Raw genomic sequence first — 22,297 nt, 5'->3', positions numbered from 1 at the left:
GAGAGAGAGAGAGAGAGAGAGCTCAGCAGGAGAACGTGCTCCTGACTAAGCCCGAGGACCTAAGTTTCATCTCTGAGACCCATGTGGTGGAAGGAGAGACTTGACACTTGAAAATAGTCCGACATAACAAAAACAAATTAATCTGTATAATTGGGCCAGTAAAAGAACTTTATAACATTGTTGGAAAGTGGAATTATTATGTTTGTTAGGGGAAAATTAGTCCACAAAATAATTTGCCTTGGAAAAGGATCTCGTGCTAGAAAAGGCTGGAAAACATGGATAAAACACCAGTGTTCATTGACAAATAAATATTATTTTGTTTGCACCTTCTTCTACTTTAGTATATGTTGATTTCAAATTTTGCATTACTATGCAGATTTTCAAATATTAGGTTTAGATTTGAGATTTTATTCTTTTCTTTATTAGAACTTTGTGCGTTCCTAAGTCAGATAATGGTTGGTAGAGCCTATTGCCCATACCCCAGAAATCTCTCAGAGAGCATGGCAGAACGGGGCCACTCCCTACCCAAATCATGCTTAGGCCTATTTAACTCTATAGAGACAAAGACCATAGGATTCTGTTTCCCGCCAGAGAACTGGCTTCTCGGAAATCCTGTCCCTGGGAGTCTGCTAACCTAGTTGATGTGCTTGGAAGGCTGCACCCCCAGCTCGAGCACCTCCCACCTTGTCCTTTTTTTCTCTTCTCCCCACTAACTGGAGCTATGAAATCTAGCCAGGCTATTTAAATAAAGGAGCTGTCCTCCAAAATCGACTCCCAGGTGGATCATATTCGCCATACTCACCACCACCTGAGACCCTGTGCCCCAGCTCCTCCACATACTGAGACCAACAGTGTGTGATGGCCAATGGGGGAAGGAGCCCACAGAAGTTGGAACAGAAGTTCCTGGAAAGAGACACCTGGCCGGTGTGGTCCAGGTCATTTTGGTTTGGAAGGACATTAGAATGTTCACATATAACATGGTATTTGCGTGCTTTCCACATCACTTGGGCCATATGGTGTAAGAATAGAATAAGAGGCCCGAGAGTTTTTGGTTACAGTAGGACCTTCAAGGTGAGCTGAGGAAGTGGGCGGTACTTGTTAAGTAGATTGAGTCCCAGCAGTTGTTCATGGATAGGTTTGGGACTGCCATCTCAATGTCTGTCCTTCTCAGTCTTATGCAGGGAAATATGTTCCGGCCCTAGCACACTATATCCACTCCCTCAACCCTGTGCAGAAGTTCAAGATCCGCCTGAAAGGAATTGCCATTGGAGATGCATACACTGATCCTGAATCGGTTGGTGTCCTGCTTTTTCTTTCTTAATCTGTCCCTCCCTTACAGATATCAATTCCCTTGAATTGAATGAACATCCCTCCTACCCCAGAGGCCAAATTTGTTAAAATTTAAGGTTGATGTTACTCAAATTGAATTCTTAGTTTAACCTTTCAGTGTGTCAACTTACTGTCTCAGCCTGTGTGGTGGCCAACATCAGATTGTGCGTTTGTGTGACTTTCCTGTTGTATATGTCTGTGTGTACAGTTGTCTGGATTGGCTAATCCCAGCAAAAAATTAGTAGGTAGCAATGTTTCCAGCAAAAAAAAATTAGTAGGTCAATTGTTTCTTCTTGAAGCCAAAGGCGCCCAACCTTCTCTCTGTGGCGCTCATGTGTATCACTTCTGTCACCAGATTATAGGAGGGTATGCGGCATTCCTATATGAAATTGGCTTGTTGGATGAACAGCAGCAGAAGTACTTCCAGAAGCAGTGTAGCAAGTGCATAAAATACATCAAAGAGCAGGAGTGGATGAAGGCCTTTGAAGTGAGTGCTGGGGCCCCCAGGATGCCCTTGAGCAATTAAAACCATCTGAGGAGAGGAGGGGTCAGGAGGTGCACCATGGTGCTCCAGCCTTTGGGATGGTATCTATCCCCTCTGTCTATGATCAGGAGGCGAAAGAGTGAACATGCAGAGAAGCTCCACCTGCACGCCTCTGAGTTCACTTAGGCTGTATTTTTAACCTTGAGATCATTCTGGCATGTGTATCTAACTGTGGCTCTCATTAGACGTTCTGATTTCTTTAAATGCTGTGTGGGGCCTGAAGGCATTCTGCAGCATATGGAAATTAGAAGCAAGGTAACCTGGGAAGCGGATGCCTGAGCTTCAACAGATGCTCGGACACATTTAGAAGGGTTATGTCCACAAGCAATATTTCAGCCATAGAGGTGATCTGGCGTGTAACCAAAGTCACATGCCTCCAGGTGTCAGGATCAAAGTCTACAAAATATAGTGTACTGGGGGACATCTTCTAAGAAGCACAGTGTGCAGTTAACCTAACACTTGAATATGAGAGTGACGATATGATTTGAGCCTTTACCTACGTTTTTCCTGTGGAGTTTGGTTATTTATGGTATAACGTTGCACTAAATACTGAGATACAGGAACTCATGTATGTTTAGCCAATGCAAAAGCAAAGCAAACAATCTTCCTTCAGTACTTTTGCTATGCATCTATAGAACCATCTTCTCTGACACACAGGGAAATGAAGTGAGGTATGAATGCTGAAGACCTCAATCTGCGTGCTCTTTCGTGTGCTTTGTGTGCCTACGGCCATTGTGTCTTTTTGGACCAAGGCCCGATGTTAATCGTCTTTCAGAAGCATCAGATATGCCAATTATGATCAAACAGGAGACATCTAGACTTGGGAGAAAAGAAGCAATTTAAAGTGAAGCTCATTTTACAAGCAGGGTACCAGGACACTGCTGAGATCCCTGGGGGACGTGACTTGGTTTGCATTGAAGTCTGATAGCAGCAAGCTGTGCAGATGGGTTGAGAAAGGGAAGCCCAACCCTAGACAGGATGCGCAGACTCTCCATTCTGGGTCAGGGCACCAGATGTGGCTGCAAAATGTGGAGTCAGGATGCCTTGTGCAGCTGTAAACACGAAGGAAGAGGAATTGTCTCGGGAGCACATAAGATCAAGCTTTCCCTGGCAATAAGAGAATCTTCTGGATACGTTTTAGGCTTTAGGCTACCTGCTGTGGTAGAGATGGGGGAAAGAGGGATGCTTGAGAATTGAGACATTTTATGTGGTGTGAGACTAATTTGCAAGAGAGGAACATTCACTATGGTTTTGAAGAAACACACAGAGATTGTTAAGTAGTGTCTGAAGCAAGACCAGCAGAGAGGCCCAAAGAAGGAAGGAAGCAAAATGATATGCACAGCACATGATATGGCAGCCATGGCACTCGTAGGTTGGAAGAACTGTTGAAAAATAGGAGTATTTTGTATGGTTAGAGACAGCGAGACTATGGCACAGGAGTTGCTCCCAAACTAAATTCAATAGAAAATCAAAACTAAAATACCTCTCCTAATATTCCTTAAAGGTATGGGATGTCTCTCCAATCATTGGCTCAAGCTCTTGAGTGATGGATTAAAGCCTCTGAGTTTTCAAAGGAAATTGACAAAGCAGTGCTTGGTAGGCTAGCTAAAAATGCTAAGACATCCTAAAAGATGGATCATTCAAGAGGACACAGATGTCAAAATTTCAAGTCCAACAGACTCAGCCTGTTTGATGTTCTCATTCCTTTATTTAAAATTTTTATTTTATCTTATGTGTATGAGTGTCTGCCTGCATGGACAGATGTGCATCCCAATGCATTCCTAGTGCCCCTAGAGGCCAGAACAAGGCATCAGATCTCCTGGAACTGGATTTACACTTGGTTGTTAGCTACCATATATGTGCTGTCAACAGAACCTGGGTCCTCTGCAAGAACGGCAAGTGATCTTAACGGCTGAGCAGCTACCAGTACCCAGGGTTCTGATTTTTAAGATGAGTCAGTTAGTAAAAGAGTAGAAACATCTGTTGGGAACACTGGAAACAGGCAAAGCCATCCATATGCATGCACTGATGGGGTTGCTGGGCCAACCCCAGAAGGTCACATGGAGGTTGTGGAATGGGTCCTCCTGACCACATGCCCAGGGTTTTCCCCTCATGCAATAGTTCTTGGGTATATTCTATAAAAATCCAGAGGCATTCCCACAATTCTCCAAGAGTAAATGACTGATCTCTTGTTTCTTCTATTTTCTTCCTAACAATGCTCTATCTAAATCACAGAACATTCTCTGTGAAACAAGTTTTGATTATGACGTAGATTTCTGGAATAATCTAGCCCCATTATTTGTTAGACAGCAAATGTTTTATTTCTCATTGAAAACAATCCATTGGTTTTTTAAATTAAAAATGTGTGTGTGTGTGATATGTGCACACGTGTTCTTGTGCACACACACTATACAGATGTATGTTCAAGTATGTTTATGTGGAGGCCAGAGGTTGATGTCAGGCCTCCACACAGACATTCCCACCGTTTTGCTTTGTGAGGCAGGGTCTCTCACGTGCCTGGGACTCTCCTAGAGAAATTCTAGAGAAGCTAATCAGAAAGCCCAGTGATCTACCTATTCCCATCTCCAAAGCTCTGAGAGGACTGGTGAACAACACGGCCCCAGGGGTTTTACACAGGTACTGAGGATTGACTGTGGGTCCTCATGCTTGTGTGGCAAGTGCTGTACCAACTGACCTACCCTTCTCACCCCAGAAAATTGACTCCACCAGTGATGTGTGCATGCAGTACAACTTCTAGCAAAGAGTGGACAAATTAAAGAAAGACACCTGCTCGGGGTGATGAACCCACAGGTTTATTAATCAAGCAGGTATCTCTGCAGTGTGAAGATGAAGTGGGGACATTTCTCCAGATGCAGCCCAGAGCAGAATTCCCAGCATGCCTAACAGACTTTGTATAGTTCCTTACCCTTCTCAGTCCTCATGCCTTTACCCAAGGACGCTGTACAAGCAGAGGTACTGAGCACAGGGAGGCACTGCAGTCTGACTGTTAGTTTAGCAAGCAGGTACATGGTGGAGAGTACAGGCTGAGGTCACGGAGGAGCTAGAGCCATTATCAGTGCATACCCTGGCCAAGTTATTGCACTTCCGAAAATCTTAAGTTTCCTCACCAAACATTTGGATGATGGTATTTTATCTTCTAATAAACTAAACCCATTCTTGATGGATTTTTTTTTTTTTTTTTTTTTTTAGGATGTGTTGAATTCATGTCGTACAATCCTTTCAGGGGGTCCTTTTAAAATACATCAGCGGGCGCAGAAAGCAAACACCACCCCTCCCTAACCCTCAACCCCCTCCTTTCTTCATCTTCCAGCCTTACCCCAGCCTGCTTCCAGGGCACTTTCTTTTTCCTCCTGAAGCTCTGAGCTTTGCATTTCATAGCTTCAGAGAGCACTGCCAAGGGCTGTTCAGGGCAGTTGTCTACATCTTGGGTCTCTCTTCACATTCTCCATCACTCCCATCAAAATTCCTGGTGACCGTGTGGATGGTGTCTCAATACTCAGTTCTTCTGTCCTTCAGCCTTTGCTTTTTTCCCCCTGCAATCTTGTTCTCCCATGTGTTGCTTATTCCCGCTACAAAATCAAACTAAACTAAAAACAAATAAATAAACAAACACAACCAAGTGAATGAGCCAAACAAAATCTTTCCAGAACCATCACCCACAATCTGAAGCTGGATCACCTTTATTCAGTTGCCATACCCTATCCCTCTGGTTCACTTGTGTTAATGAACCAACTGCACAATTGTGCAGCTCTGGTACCTTTCAGCCTATTGAGCCACCATCTCCTCATGAACCCTAAGCCCCATGACTTCATTTCTCTGATTATCCAACATAAACCCTGGGTCACACATTCAAGCTGCTAAACTCCACAGATACTTCCTTCAACATCTTTGGCTAAGCTACAGTCGTGGCTGATGCTGCATCTTTGCTGCCTTCATGTTGGTAGCATACAGCTGGAGAAAACCAAACAGCCATGGTGACCACTCCTCCCTGCTGGTAACTGAACCCATAGATACCATCCAACAGTTCCAAGACCTTGAACTCCACCAGCTCCTTGACTCTCAGCCCACAACCCATGCCCTCTTTGCTCACACTATGGGTGAGTGTGACCAGGGGCCATGTGAAAGCAGCCTTTCTCACCAGGCAAACCCCCAAGTTGAAGCATCTGGTTTTATTATCTTCTGCCTGCGGTATTCTTTCTCTGATTGTCTATATTCTTGGCTTTCTTCCAGCCAATGGGTCATAATTTGAATGTCATCTTCTAAGTGACACTTCTGTTTTCAGGGTCCCTTACACACAGGCACACACACACCCATAACACCTCCCATTCCTGTTCTCTTTGCCATTCCCTGATGCACACACCACTCTAACACCCGACATAATCTGCTTCACCATGCTTATTTGTGTCCCTAGAATATATATTCTATGAGGGATGGCATTTGCCTGCTACAAATGAAAGTAAAATGAGAACGATTTTAAAATATAAGGGCTGGAGAGGTAGCTTGGTTGGTGGAGTGTTTGTCATGCAAGCCCAAAGACCTCAATTGTAGCCTCATAACCCAAGTAAAGCAAGGGCTTGGGCACAGTGGCAAGGACTTGTGATGAGGAGTCCAGTATGCCCAAGGGATGATAGTTTGTCATTGGCCTCTATATGTGGGCACATGCACCTATATGCACACAATGCGTATGTCTATCATGCATGTGAATGTGTATGTGCACACACAGGAACACACATATAGATACATACATCATTTAAAAAGAATGAAAAATGTCCTGACTGTAATGATATAACGACAGTTGTGCATGGTGCCACTCCCTGTCACTGTCCTTCTCTTTCTCCCTCTCTGACCTAGATCCTGGATAAGCTGCTAGATGGAGACGTAACAACGGGTTCATCTTTCTTCCAGAATGTGACAGGATGTACCAATTACTACAACATTTTACAGTGCACGGTAATGGCCACAATTTAAAGGATGTAGTAATGTGTGCTTAAAACTTTAGCAAAACCAAACTGCCTCTGATTGAAAAAATATAGCTCATTTTAAAGGAGATGACCACGCCTAACATTTGCTGAATAATTTCATCTCCTGACCTGTGGGGGTTGTTTCCTACTGGGCTTGTTTGGTCGACATCCATATTATGTGATGTTCCTGGTAACCCAGAATGGTGTCTGATTAGCCCAGTATCCCTACTAGACCTTGTTCCTGGTAGGGAGTTGTGTGAAGGATTCAGGCTAGGATTGCAGCCCAGGGCTCTGGGTCTAGGCTTCCATCTATGAGTCTCTTGTAAGCATCCACATTCTTTGTTCTGCACTTAAGATGGCTTAGGTAATGGGCACGACCCAACCTTCCTGAAAATATTTGCCTTGTCTTACTTTTAACTTAAGGTGTTTGGAGCCTTCAGGGCAGCCCCCACTTCAAGCCCTCCGGAACACTTTCTAAAGTATTCAAGTAGCTCCTTTCAGAAAAGTAGGCCAGAGTTGACATCTTCTGTGTAGAATTAAGTGAATAAGAGACAGAGAGAGCCAACTTGGCAGTTTGGATGTGCGGACTCTTTGTCTACTGAACGGCGCAGTACACTCAGTTTTTAAATTGACTTATTTATGAGCTATTTGTAAGTAAAATATGAAGTCAGTTTTGGTGGGATTCCCAGCCCTGTGGTTTTGGATTTATATTCTACCAATAACAAAACATGGCAGGAAACGGAGAAGCAGAATTTGTGATTAGGATGCATTTTTTTTTTTAAGAAAGTAATGTATTCACAGCCAAAAAAAAAAAAAAAAAAAAAAAAGGCCAATGAAGCATAGAATACTTATTCCTTTTTGTTTGTTTTTTGATAAGGGTTGTAGGTAACTTTTGTTTTATGTCTTTTATTAAGTATCAGTTTTAGACCTGTGATATAATTACCCCTTAAATTATAAACAGTTGATTGTGTCGGGGTGAGACAGAGAGATATTAATGAACGGTGGAAAACGGCAAGTAGAGACAATGGCTTTAGACCACTATGCCGCTCCTGGTCCCTTAAAAGCCATTTAACCTTCTTCTTTAGAGCCAAGGTCATGGGGTGACTACCTCACATAATCTTACCTCTTTCCTTTCTCCAACACTCTCTCCAATGAGCTGGCTAGTTAAAAGGCAGACTGCAAAGGATTAGTGTCTGAGAAAGAAAATCCATTCTTGGGCAAATTGGATATTGACTGCAAACGAAGGCGATTCTCTGTGTTCAGCCTATGAGAGGGTCCCATTTACCTGACCTGGGTCACCCCATTAACATATCAAGCCTGAGGAAAAGTTAACAGTTTAGGCCTGTTTACTGTGCTGTGTGTTGTGAGGGAGTCTCAGCTTTCCCAGTGGGCTGTGCCTGGCATCTTCCTCCATGACACTTTGCCATGTGTCTTCTGGCAGGAACCCAAGGACCAAAGTTACTTTGCAAAATTCTTGATGCTCCCCCAAGTGAGACAAGCCATTCATGTGGGAAACCAGAACTTCAGTGACGGGGCTGAGGTGGAGAAGCACCTGCGAGAGGACACAGTGAAGTCGGTGAAGCCCTGGCTGTCTGAGATCATGAATTACTACAAGGTGAGCCGGGGGCCGTGGGAGACAGGGATCTACCCCAAACTCCTGGGCTACCGTGAGCAGAAAGAAGGAAATTCCTTTTATTTCCTACTTTACTTCCTCCTTTCAAAAGATATCACCTATTCTATTTATAAAATAGAAATAGCTTTCTTAATTTTATTCCTTTGACTTGTCTTTTTTTTTTTTTTTTTTTGTTTTTTCGAGACAGGGTTTCTCTGTGTAGCCCTTGCTGTCCTGGCACTCACTTTGTAGACCAGGCTGGCCTCGAACTCAGAAATCCGCCTGCCTCTGCCTCCCGAGTGCTGGGATTAAAGGCATGCGCTACCACACCCGGTTTGACTTGTCTTTTTAATAGTTTCCTAAAAATTAAATTCCTTGAGTAAAGCTCTTATACTTATTTCGTTAAAGGAAATAAAGCCAAGAAGATGTCTAGCCTTGCATAGCAATCAATTGTCCTTGTTGTTTACTCTATGATGTGAACGGCAGCCTCATCACAGTTAATCCAGGAGTGCGTCTGCTTAGGAATTGCTCTCATTGGCTTTCATTGGGGATCGTCCTGCTCAGATCTGCCATGAGCCCAGCCCTTTTAGGCTGTTGTATTAGAGTAAGCAATGACTCCATTCTGAACAGAGCAAAGCATGCTGAACAGGCACTATGTTTAGGGTTTACATGTCCCAGCTAGTTGGCCATAGGAAGCCCTGGCGGAAGTCACAGTGAGCTGTCCCTCGACCCCCATTATCAGGGAGGGTACTCAGAGCAGGCGATCTGACAAAAATTCCCCTGTGTGTCGCTCCTTTCCTACTATGACTCTCTTCACCCAACTCTGGTCCTAGGCATGGCCCATGGGTGGGGCAACTCTGGAGGGTGAGTGCAGAAGTGATGAAGGATTGTGCCCACTGAGGCAAGAGTGGTACCCGAAATGCACAAAAGCCCAACACCCAGTGCTCTGTAAGGCACCTTGTATGGTTTAGACAAGAAAGTCCGGTCTTCAACACATTTATGCAATTTTCACCACTCATAAGTTGTCCACATACTGCTTCTGTAGATCCATAAGCCTTTCCAGTTTCTTTCTAACATGAGGAACATATGCTTCTATGATGTCTATGTTAGGGATGGCCCTGGAGATTCTCGGCATGCAGCATGCACTCTAGTATAGAAAGCTAAAACACTTACTCACCAGCTTGTGTTTTAGAGTATTCCCAGGGAAAGCTCGCCTTTTCTGGTTCTAGTACACAGGGTTTAACACCTGTGTAAAATGGGCTAGCCTGCAGAACATGAGGAGACCCTACATTCTAGGGAAGAAGGAGCCTCACTACATCAGGCCAGGATTTCAGCCATCCTCGCTTTGGGCTCTGCTGAGAGACTATGATGCTTGTCTGCTCTTAGCCTAGCCTCCTCTCTGAGTGTGTTCTCCTTTTGTGATCCTTAGGACACACTGCTGCCATCCTGGATACTTGATACCTATGTAGGTGCAGCCTCAAAGCACTTGTCTATGTCTAGTGAATAAATAAAAGAAACTTTAGCTATACCAAAGATATACCAAGGAAACCTGTCATAACAAACTAGGTATTTATCATCCTCGATTTACTAAACCAAAAAGCACTTAGCACTTGTGTTTTAAGACATAAAAAGTTAGCTATCATGACAAAATCCAAAGTGGTTCTTGATTTGGGCTCTGAGATGTGTGCGCGCGCGCGTGCACACACACACACACACACACACACACACACACCCTGGAAAGTGAGTCCTTTCTAAAGCAGTTGACACTGGGGTGGAACACTCAGCATTCCTGGTGATACAATGTTCCCAAGGCTGACCATCACTTCAAGCTGATCACTGGAAGCTAAAGGGAAACACACTGACTAGAGGACATTAGAATATTTCAGCATCTCCGTCTGTTGCATCTACAACCCAAAATCAGCTGTCTCAATCTTCTTGGCTGCTATGACAAATACTAGAGTAGGTAACGCCATTCTACAAAAGCTTACCGCTCACAGCACCAGGCCCAGCCGTCGGGGGAGAGTTCTGTGATGGGAGTGGGAGTCGGCATTCTATTGCCTTTATGCAGGGTCCTCCATGGCAGAAGAGGCTGGAATCCCTTTATAGCAGTGGTTCTTAACCTTCGTAACCTTAAACCTGCAGCACTTTAATACAGTGCCTCATGTTGTGGTGGCCCCCAACCATAAAATTATTTTCATTGCTACCTCATAACTATAATTTTGCTACTTTTATGAATTGTAATGTAAATATCTGATGTGTAGAATATCTGGATATGGGATCCTCCAGTGAAAGGGTCCTTCAACCCTCCAAAAGGCCGTGACCCACAGGCTGAGAAACACTGCTTTAAAGTTTTACTCTCATTCTCAAAAGCTTCACCCTCATGATTCAGTTACTTTCCACGTCTCCACATTGGGGATTAGGTACCAACATATGTAATTTGGGGAAAAGACAGAAATATGAAGACCTTGGCACCCTCAAATTTAAACTCCAATGAAATATAAATATTCTCGGTATGCTTGGATTTTATTATCAATCTCCAGCAAAAGGAAACCGTTTAGTGTTGTAGATAATGCATGTTGCAATAAAGAAAGAACAAACTGTACAGTCAGTCTGAATGCCAACTGAACAGGGAGGCCGAGGAACAGACCAGGCATTCATGCAGACAACTGGTAGAACCCTCCTGGCAGTGATTACTCTTGGCTCGTCTTCTCTTGATGGTGAACCTCAATGAGTCTATAACTGAATCAGAACAACGTAGCTTGGCTTGAGACATTATTGCCCTTAAAATTATATTTATGTAAGAAAGTAGTAAGCCTATTTCTATTCATAAAAATCTCAGGAGTCTTTTCCCAGTATTCTGTCCACTTGAGGCAATGTGCAGTACCTCTGATAGAATGAGGAAGGCCTTCAGAAGTGTCTGTGATGGTGTTTCTATGGGTTTGTATGTGAACATCAAGCACAGCCATGCTTTTGCAAAGGCTTGTGGACAATGCAGACACTGAGATGTTGGATGGTAGAATGGTAAACTGAGATATGTACAGTTAGAGTAAGCTGGTAGACAATGACCTGAATTTCTTCAAGATTAAATCACATTAGAACCTTGTCAGAATTTTTAGGGGCTGTGTAATAAAAGACCATGGTGGCCTAGAGCACACACTCAGGGGTCAGGTAAAACAGTGAACTTGATCTCATGGCTGTTCCTTTGGAGTGACTATTTAACTCTTTAGTTTACTGATTATACAATGGGAGAGAAAAAGGTCAGCTTCCGTGAGGTTTAAGAGAGATTATATTTACAATATAGATAGAAATGTTCATAATCATAACCTATTACCAAGAACTTTTACCTAAAGTATCTAAGAACCAGCTATTCATAAAAGTGAAGCGGTGACATGAGATGGCTGGAGAGATGGCTCAGTGGATAAAGATCTGTCATTCATGGGTAGGCGTGAGGACCTGGAATACACACACACCTTCTGAAACCTCTTTTATGCATGCCCTGTCTTCTTATGGCAAGATGGGACTGAGAGACAGGAGGATTCCCAGAATCATGTGTATCAGCTAGCCTGGAGTATGCAGCCGGCAACAAAGAGCCCCTGTCTCAAAAAGATGGAAGTCAAAGCCTAACTCCTGGGGTTATTTACTGACCTACACACTCACGTGCATATTCATTCTCTCTCTCTCTCTCTCTCTCTCTCTCTCTCTCTCTCTCTCTCCTCATCCCTCTCCCCCTCTCTCTCCCTATCCCTCTCTCCCTCTCTCCCTCCCCTCCTCTTCTTCCTCCTCTCTCCTTCTCTTCCTTCCTCCCTCCCTCTCACCCCCCTTCTTTACATACACAGGCTTATACCTGAAACCCCCCAAATTATAAAAGCAGAAAAGGCCTTACAGATTTCCATTTTCTTGTCTAGAACTTGGGGAGTTTAGAAGTCACCATACCATCCATACAGGGAGAAAGCTCTTCTCAAAATTGTGAATAAAATGAGGTCACAGAGCAAGCCACAGTACTCCACACTGGAGGCAAATACAGAGAAGCATCTCTGCCTGTCTGGAACACAACCTCAGAAGGAGGAGGACCTCTGTAGAAACAGAGCCCCAGGAGGAAATGGAACTGTGATTGGCATGTGGCTGGAGGCTGGTAAAAGGAGTATAGAAGTCAAAGCACTGGAAACCCAATCAAGCTGGGCAGCTGTTCATCTAAGTTCTCGAGTGACTATTGGGGGCATCTCCCTGACGTTTATGACAATAAGAAGGGCAGGGAAACACTGCAAACCCTGCCCAATAACGTGATCTTAACAAGATCTGCCCAGGAAGGAGATCAACTGCTTTCTCGGCACCAAACCTACTGGAGTTTGATCATAGCCTGCTGGTGCTTTACATAAGGTGAGGTTGCATGCCATCCCCATCCCCCCACCCACCAAAGCATGGTAGGTTAGACATAGTACTAGTTGAAAATGCATTTAATACAACCTAACAGATTTTAGTGCTCAGCCCAGGCTACCTCCAACATTCTTGATCTACTTTCATTAGGCAGCTGGGAAGCCATCTTTACATGACAATACTCTAAATGTTGACTAGTTGTGTGTTTTATTTTTCAATGGATGTTAAACCACAAAATGCAATAACCCTAACCACTGGTCCTGCAGCACATTGTCGCCTCCGGATCTGCATGGATGGATGGAAGCTGTAGCTTGTTTTTAGTACAGAATGGCAAATGTGTGCAACTGACCTGGGAAATGATCAAACCTGCATGAAGAGTCCTACCCCCATCAGAAAGTTGAAAAAAGGGCCCACAGTTCTGAGAAGTTTGAAGTCTGTAAGCACAGGCTCCCAAGAGATAGCGACTGTGAAGCGCTTCCATTTCAAGTCTTTCAGCTGCTTATCTTGAACTGTTTTTTTTTGCAGTTCTTACTCCCAAGTACAAAGTGCCAACCTTTCAACAAGACTTGGCAAGTGTGGTTTGAAGACACTGGATACTCCTCCTTAGACCCAGAATGAGACCCGCCAAGAATGGCAACATTCCAGACGAGGAATTTTAAAACAAAACAGAAGATACTTGATTAGCACCTCCTAGAAAACAACAAAATGTACAGACAGGTAGATACTAGATATGGAGATGTGGAAATTCGGAGAGCAAAGGCAGAAATGTTTGTAATCAAGATGCTATCACGGACATTAAGAATGGTGTTGTCCCGTTTGTAAGCGGACTGGGTACTGCTGAGGAAGGAGAGAATCAGTAAGTTTTAGATATAGCATGAGGAACTGCAAACACCAACACACAAAACAGAACAAACAGCTTCTCTACTCCACAGGACAGCTTCCAAGTGACAAGAGAAAGAGAAGAGTGTCTTTTGTGCATTGATATGACCACAGGGAGAATGTTTAAAAAGCAACGGAAGCATTGCAAGCAGTTAATGAGAGGAAATTTATGCAAATCAATGCTGTCTGTAAATCACTCAGAGACCATCAGACAGGATACACAGAAAACAAATAAACAAGGCAGATATATGCTAGGCATTCTGAGACAACAGAAAGGAAAGGAATTTGCTGTCAGTTGATCTGCACTGCAAGAAACATTTAATAAGGTTTTTAAAGAGGAAGAACAAAACATTCTGTGGAAAATGCAGCTCTATGAAAGGAAAGGGAGAAGGGCATAAGGGGCACACCTTTAATTCAAGCACTTGGGAGACAGAAGCAGGTGGATCTCTGTGAGCTTGAGGCCAGCCTGGTCTAGATAGCAAGTTCTGGGCCAACCAGGGCTACACAGAAAGACCTTGTCTCCAAACACAAAAAAACAAACGTAACCTAACCAAACCAAACCACCACCAATAACAACAACAAAGAGATAAAAGATGAAAAAAGAGCCAGATGATAAATATCATAGTCTATGTAGCAAGTCCAAATGAATCAATTTAAAAACAAACAAAAACAAAACAAAACAAAACACACCTCCTTGGATAAGCATGACCAAGTTGTAGGATATGAGATAAATACACAGGAGTTGATTACTTTTAATGATATAAAATAAACAATTTGATAATAAATAAACAATCTGAAATCAAAACAGTACTATTTATGTCAACAAACATACATAATGAGAAACTTAGGTGTAGATCTAGTGAAATGTGAAATCACAAAACTGGTGAAAGATATAAATAACACAGAATAGAGAAATGTGCCTGTTCGTGCATAGGCTGAGTTTATGTTACCAAGACGTCAGCACTTTGCATGGTGATCCATAGTTTAAATTTCTCCCCAGTCAAAGTCTGTCAGCTACTTATTTTGTACGTGTGGATGAATTGACTCCAAAATTTATATGAAAAGTTAAAAGAGTCATAATAGCCAATACAATATCAAAGATGGAGGATGTTGGAGGACTTATGAAGACTTCCTATAAAATGGGCAATAGACTAGACAAATAGATCTATAGGATAGAATAGAACTCAGAAGTAGATTGGTGTAAATACAGTCAGATGTTCTTTGACAAGTTGTGAAGGCAGGTCAAAGGATCAGGTTAATCTTCAATAAATGATGCTGAGAAAACTAGATAGCTACCTATAAAATAAGCACTGCGAACTCCCAGGTACAAGTACAGTCATAACACATGCAGATGTAGAGCAAAGACAACACCAGAAAACTGGAAGTCTGAATCCCGAGGACTCAGAATCCTAGGGATACAGGTCTGAACCTGGGGCCCTGATGTTGGGCCCATATGGAGTGTGGTTGCTACCCTTGGGCCTGACACCTGATCTGGGTGGTATGAAGCATCTACTCTGCCCCCATGCTGGTGGTTTCCACTCAACCAGCAGACTCAACCCAAAACCTAGAGGGACATTTGTCTCTTGGATTTTTCCTAGCTAAACTTAGTAAAAGTGTACTTTCATGCATTCTGTAGGTTTCTTTGCTCCGTGACCACATACCTGACAAAAAGTCCCTTGAGAAAGGGTGTCTTCTTTAGGCTCCTCACGTGCTCGTCATGTCAAGAATAGCCTGGTGTCAGAAGTGGCTTGTCCCATGGTAGCTGGACCTTGCTCATATCTGCGTGCATCAGAAAACAGAGAAATATGGCACTCACCTGGCTTTCTCCTTTTTTTGCTTTTATTCAGTCCAGGAGCCTAGCATATGGGCTGGTGGCACCCAAATTCAGGATGGGTCTCCCTTTCTTAGTTAAGCGTCTTCATCAAAGATATGATGATGATCTCCTAGGTGATCCTAGACACAGTCAAACTGACAATAAATAGTGAGCATCATAGTCAATAATTTAAAAATAAAATCACTTAACACAAATAAACAGGCCACCATATAGAACTGACAGATGTACAGAGTCAAGAAGCTTGAGATGCGGGGAATATGATGCACAGACTATAAAATAACTGTATATTGTATACATAAATATGTAAAATGGAATTACAAAATAAGTAAGAAACTACGAAGTATCTTGAAGCTTGGCCAGTCAGATGACTCGGGAGGTAAAAATGATTGTTCAGCCGAACCTGTCTACCTGAATTCAGTCTCTAGGCCACTCATAGTGGAAAAAGATAACCAACTTCGCAAGTTGTCCTTTGACATACACACACACACACACACACACTCCTCTGGCATACACACAGACTGACAAATACAGACACAGATGTACACACACCATGACATGTGCACACTGTCCCCCAACCAAGAAAATAAATAAATAAATAATGTAAAAGTATCTTTAAAATATGGTGCGGCCAGTTTTAAGGAGAATGAAATAATTGTTGCAGAAATGATGTTTACTACGCGTCTCAGCAAAATCACTGAGGGCAGAACAGAAGGGGTGGAAGGGAAGCCTTGGGTTAGTTTTGCTTCAAGACTGATGGTGCTGGCCGCCTTGCATTTCTTTCCTCTACTTGCTTTTGTGTCTTTGGAAAACTTTCTTTTTTTTATTATATATTTTCTTTATTTACATTTCAAATGCTATCCCGAAAGTTCCCTATACCCTCCCCCTGCCCTGCTCCCTACCCACAATATGAACTAACCAGTACCCCCAGAGCTCGTGTCTCTAGCTGCATATGTAGCATAAGACAGCCATCATTGGGAAGAGAGGTCCCTTGGTATTGCAAACTTTATATGCCCCAGTACAGGGGAACGACAGGGCCAAGATTTGGAGAACTTTCCATCTTGATTTTCTTGTCCACTTACTGGTTTGTCTTTGAACAATTGAGCATAAGTGTTCCTTCCACAGTTCATGCTAGTGTCTTATCAGCTCTCGGGGTTGTCTGCATTTTCTCCATGGTGTCCAGCAAGGCCTGCAGTTCCTGGTTTGGGCAAATTCTCCTTGATCTCTGAGCTCTTTCATTGTGCGTGCCTTGTTGTTGTACCTACATACACGCACGCACACAGACTGACACACATACACACAAAGCTAAGATCCACATATGAGAAAGAGCATTCTGTGTTTTCCTTTCTGAGCCTGTGTTAACTCACCCAATAGAAAAATTACAGTTCTACCTACTTTCCTGGACATTTTATAACTTAATTATTCTTTGTAGCTGAGTGAAATTTCACTGTGTATAATTATTGATTCATCTGCTGATAGATCTTTTTTCCTTGTCATTATGAACAGAGCAGCAATAAACAGGGATACACAGATATCTCTGTTGTAAGATACAGAATCCATGGGCTAGCCCAGTAGTAATAGAGGTGTCACAGAAGGATGTTGGACTTCGTTCAAAACCTTTTCTGATCGGTGCAGATCTATCGACAGGGCCTTGTACTATCTGTCTTTGAGTCCACTTGCGGATGTGTTGCATTTGTTAATCTGTACGAAATGTCAACAATCAAATGAACTTGACCATGATGAACAATTTTTTTTGAAAGTGTTTTGCAAATATTTTGTTGACTTTTTTCCAACTATGTTCCTTAGGGAGATTAATCTTCAGGCCTTTTGTTTGTTTTGTTTTTTGCTGTCTCTTTATAATAACAACGCTGGCTTTGTCAAAGGAATTCGGTGGTGTGCCTTCCTTTTCTATGTTATGGGATTCCTTGGGCAGCATTAGTATTAGGTTTTGGAGGTCCGACGGGTCCAGCCATGAATCCATCTGGGTGGTGAGTTACTTTTAGGTGGAAGAATTGTTTTTGATATTGGCCTCACTGCTTGAGGTCACTTTAAATTGTCTTGGTTTGGTTTGGGGACATCATTTCATCTAAAAAACCATCCATCTGTTTTAGATTTTCTGAATTATAAAATATATGCTTTTAAAGGTGTGTCCTAGTGAGTTCTGAGTTTCATCAGCATCTTTCATGACTTTCATCTCTAATTTTGTCCACTCGAGACTTTTGTTTAGCTTGGCTAAGGCTTTGTCAATCTAATTTATTTTTTCAAAGAATTGACTCTCTGTTTCATTGATTTTTTTCTCATTTCCACATTGTTAATGTCTGTCCTGATCTTATTATTACTTTCCTTCTACTGATTTGAGGCCTGGTTTTTCTTGTTTTCCCAGTTCCCTAGGCTATATAAATAAGTTACCTATTTGCAATTTCTCTGATTTCTTAACATGGGCACTTACTGTGATAAGCTTCCTTCTTAAGACTGTAGGGTTTTTTTTTTTTTTTTAGTTTGTGGTGTTGTTATTTTCAGTTTCTAGGAATGTATTGACTTTCTCCTTGATTTCTTCAAGCACCCGTTCAACAGTGTTATCTCATCTCTGAGATTCTGTGCATGCTCTGTAGTTGCCCTTGCTGATGATCTGGAAATTTACTGCATTCCAGACAAAGAGAATACAAGAAGTTGTGTCAGTTTTCTTGTGTATGTGGAGACTTGCTTTGTGTTTTAAGATATGATCTAATTAGAGCGTGATCCAGGGCTGCTGAGAACAGTGTGTGCTCCACACTGGAATACTTGTTAAGTCCATTTGACCCATGATACCATTAACTGTTTCTCTGTTTATTTCAATTTATTACTGTATTTTATTTGTCTGTTTGTTTTTAATAAGACAGGGTCTCACTGTGTTACCCTGACTGCCCTGGATCTTTATAAGTAAACTAGGCTGGTGTTGAACTCACAGAGACCTGCCTGCTTCTGCTTCTGGGATTACAGCACCTACCACACCGGACTTTCTGTTTTTCTTATGACAAGATAATGGGCTGTCTATTGGTGAAGAGTAGGGCATCACAGTTACCATGATTACTGTGTTAAGGTTGATCTGTGTTGTTAGTAACATTTGCTTTATGAGATCAGGCGCACCCGTGATCAGTATGTGTGCTCAGAATTGTAGTGTTCTCTTGATGGGTTTTCCCCTGAAGCTGTATGAAGTGACCTTATTTATCTCTTCTGTCTAGTTTTTGTTTCAAGTCTATTTTGTCAGATATTAGAACAGCAAGACTGGCTTGTTTCCTGGGTCCATTTGCTTGGGATGGCTTTTTACCTCCTCTTTCACCCTAAGGAAGCATTTGTCCTTTGTGATGAGATCTGTTTCTTGGCAACAACAAATAGATGAATCCTACTGTTGATTTTTTTAAAATTAATTTTGCTGGGTGGGGGTGCCAAGCTTCTGTGGATGGGTAAGAGGGCAACTTGTGGGAGGAAGTCCTTCCCTTTTACCATGTGGGTTCTATGGATTGAACTCAAGGCTACCAGGCTGTCAGCCAATACCTTTAGGTACTTAGCTGTCCCTCTGTAGGGACATATCCAGTCTGTTACCTTTTACAACAACTTGTTAGTCTCTGTCTTCTGATGGGGGAACTGAGACTATCACTCTTCAGAGTTAGTATTGAAAGCTGCATATTGTTTCCTGTCATTTGGAGTGGGAGTGGGTGGTAGTCAGTCTTCCTACTCCTTTTTTTTGTTTGTTTAAGTGTTATTCAAGAGTGATTTACTCTTCCCTGTAGCCTCATGGATGTGTCTGCCTTTCTCTTCAGTCTTCAAGGATCTTCTGTAGGCTTAGTGGGCACGGATTTCTTAATCCTATTTTTATCGTGGGGTAATCCTCGCTGTTGTCTTTCAAAACCTGAAACACATCATTTCAAGCTCTCTTGACTCTTAAAGTTTCAGTTGATAGTGAGCTGTTATTCTGGTAGATCCCCTTTTACATGTGAGTTGGTGTTTCGCTTGCCACTTTCAAGAATTTTGTAGTTCTACATATGCCCCTGTTAAAGGGGCATCCCCTGACAAGACAGCAATGCGTGTGGATCAGTAAACTTAAACCACTCCAGAGAAGCTTTCAAGGAACAGAGTATGCTTATTGCACACGAGGAACCACTGACATAGCCTATGACCGTGGTCGGTAAGCACAATACCTTGGATTAGATAGGGAGCACTCAGACCACCAGGGCATCTATGCAGAAAAAGCATATTAGAGGAGACCCGAGAGTGCAGACTCCTCTGCAGGCCAACGGCAAGCTACTCTGGCTATTTCAGAACTCAGTGTTTGGACTTCAGGAGCATGGTGTGCAATGCTTCTTATTTAGAAGCACAGTGTGCCAAGTAGGCCAGTCAGCCACTCATGCTTGCGCTTTCTCCTACACAAGTTAATAGTTTAATTCTAAAGTAATGAGGGGCAGCCCTTTTCTGATCTTGTCTGTCTGGCATTTTGAATGCCCCCTATATCCCAAAAGGCCTCTCTTTCCCTAGTTTCGGGGTACTGGGGGTATTCTTGCAATCATTTCACTGAAATGTTTTCCTTGCCTTTGGAAGAGAATACTTCCTTTTATGCTCATGATTCTTTGATTTGATCTTTTCATAGTTTCCCAAATATCTTGACACATTTCTTACTAATTTATCTTCCTCCTTGTTGTCATGATCAATATTCCCATCTTGTCTTCCACCTTGTATTTTCTGGCCATCCTCCAGTTTGCTAGTGAGGCCTTTCAGCAGAGTTATTTGATCTCCTGCAGTTTTCATTTCTAGTATTTCACTTTTGGGTTTTCTTTAGTATGTCCACATTATGTTATTGTTATCATCGGACTCACCTGAGGAGCGCCCCACCCACCCCACCCCCACTGAGAACCCTGATCAGCTAGACTCTGATAGGTGCATAGTCTTCCTTAGAGCAATGAGTGACTTTGAAGCCATATGGACCTATAATCCTCTCAGGGGTGACAGGTAGGGCTTGGTCCTTCTGTGAACCCTGTGAACACTGGGACCAAAGCCTTATGGGTATGCTGATGTCATTAAGCCAACGGGAGGAGTACACTGACTACATGCACTGGTATGATGCATGAGGCAGAGCTGGAGCCTCATGGACACACACTCTTCGCTTGGACAATGGGTAGAACCAGAGATTCCCAGGTGCACGGGCACCTTGTGCCCTGGGGCAATGATAGGATGGAAGCCTCACGGTGTACAGTCCTCACTAGGGTGACTGGTGGAGTCGAAGCCTCATTGGTATGCTGACCTCAGGTGAGGCTGAAGCTTCCCTGGTACACTGACTCTACCATCTTCAGAAGCAGGGCTGAGGTCCCATAGATTTAAAAAAAAGATTTGTTTATGTGAGTCCAATGTTGCAGTTTTCAGACACACCAGAAGAGGGCATCAGATCCCATTACAGATAGTTGTGAACCACAATATGGTTGCTAGAAATTGAACCCAGGACATGTGGAAGAGCAGCCAGTGAGCCATCTCTCTAGTCCCACTTCTAGATGTTTTTAACTCTAAGAAAGTGTAGGCAAGCCTGGAGCCCCTCTTGTGTAGTCCTTGCCAGAATGATGGGTGGAGATGGAGCCTCCCACCAGGCCATGCTCATGAGCTCAGTGGGCAGGGCTGCATCCTCCTGGATGCAGAGTTCAATGGACCCAGCAGATGATTTATACTAGGCTTCTAAACTTATAGATAAGCTATGATACTAGGTATTCTTCAGCATGTATTACACACATATGCAAGCACACACCCAGTGTGTATGTGTGTATGTGTTGTGTGTGTGTGTGAATGAATTTGATGAAGGCACATTTGATACTATTTTGCAAAGATTTAATTTACACCATTGTAAACATTTGGGCTGCTTTGTGGGAAAATGTGCTGAGATCCTAACCTGATGCAAAGAATTATGAGACTGTGGTGGAGAAAAGACCCTGATCTACCGTAGAGCAAATTCTGACACCTTCCCTAACTAATACGAAATGATCCCATAATCCCAAAGATCAGAAAGCTATGAGCATGATCTTTTGTGCTTGCTTCTGTCAGCCAAGTGCTGGGCCTGTGATTAGCCCTGTAAATTACACGCTATTACATCGTCTTGGTGGTAGTGTTAAAGATCATTCAGGGTCAGAAGTCAAAGTTCTTGGAATTTGAAATACCCCTTCCCTTTTATTTCAGACCGGTAAAAATGTATTTTATCTCATAGAAAATAAGCATTCTCCGGGCAGCTGTGTACCTCCTGGTTCACTACTCTAGATCCATAGTTTGGTCCAGGACCAGGTGCATGGCAGACAACTCAATAACCCTTAATAGATGGAAAAAGAATTGTCACGGGAACAAAGGAAGCGATAAAAGTCTTGATGGAGCGCAGATGTCACTAATACACTTTGCTTCCTTTAATCTTCTCTTTCCTGCTGCCCCAAAGCTCGGCCCCCACTGCAGCTGTGGCTCTCGAGACTCCCTTTACATTTGGAGCATTGGGGGAGCTTACGAATCACCCAGCCATGGCCAGCCCCATTAAAGGCACTGGTGTCCCTAGTTGCCTCGCCTAGCAAGAAGGAAGGAGGGAAATAAAGGGTGGAGTAACAGAAAGAAGAAAGGTGGACTGTTCATGTAGACAGTTAATGGTAAGCACAAATTATTTGCCACCTTAATTACCATTGATTAGATTATATATGTGATCCCCCATCCTTAGTTCAACAGCATTTACAAAAAAGTCAAATGTAAATATT

General features: G+C 42.9%; 1 protein-coding gene across 1 annotated transcript in view; it reads left to right on the top strand.

Annotated features, from left to right (window-relative positions):
• The window catches only part of Cpvl (carboxypeptidase vitellogenic like), a 108,357-nt gene that overhangs the window by 42,298 nt on the left and 43,762 nt on the right, over positions 1–22,297 (top strand). The window contains exons 7-10 of the mRNA XM_029478808.1: positions 1,172–1,294; positions 1,685–1,816; positions 6,746–6,844; positions 8,297–8,470. Of these exons, the coding sequence (XP_029334668.1) occupies positions 1,172–1,294; positions 1,685–1,816; positions 6,746–6,844; positions 8,297–8,470 (528 nt within the window). The remainder of the gene's footprint in view (positions 1–1,171; positions 1,295–1,684; positions 1,817–6,745; positions 6,845–8,296; positions 8,471–22,297) is intronic.

The sequence above is a fragment of the Mus caroli genome, chromosome 6 (assembly GCF_900094665.2).
Source record: "Mus caroli chromosome 6, CAROLI_EIJ_v1.1, whole genome shotgun sequence".
Taxonomy (NCBI): domain Eukaryota; kingdom Metazoa; phylum Chordata; class Mammalia; order Rodentia; family Muridae; genus Mus; species Mus caroli.
The sequence above is the reverse complement of the archived record's forward strand: the minus strand, read 5'-3'. Positions and strand labels throughout refer to the sequence as shown.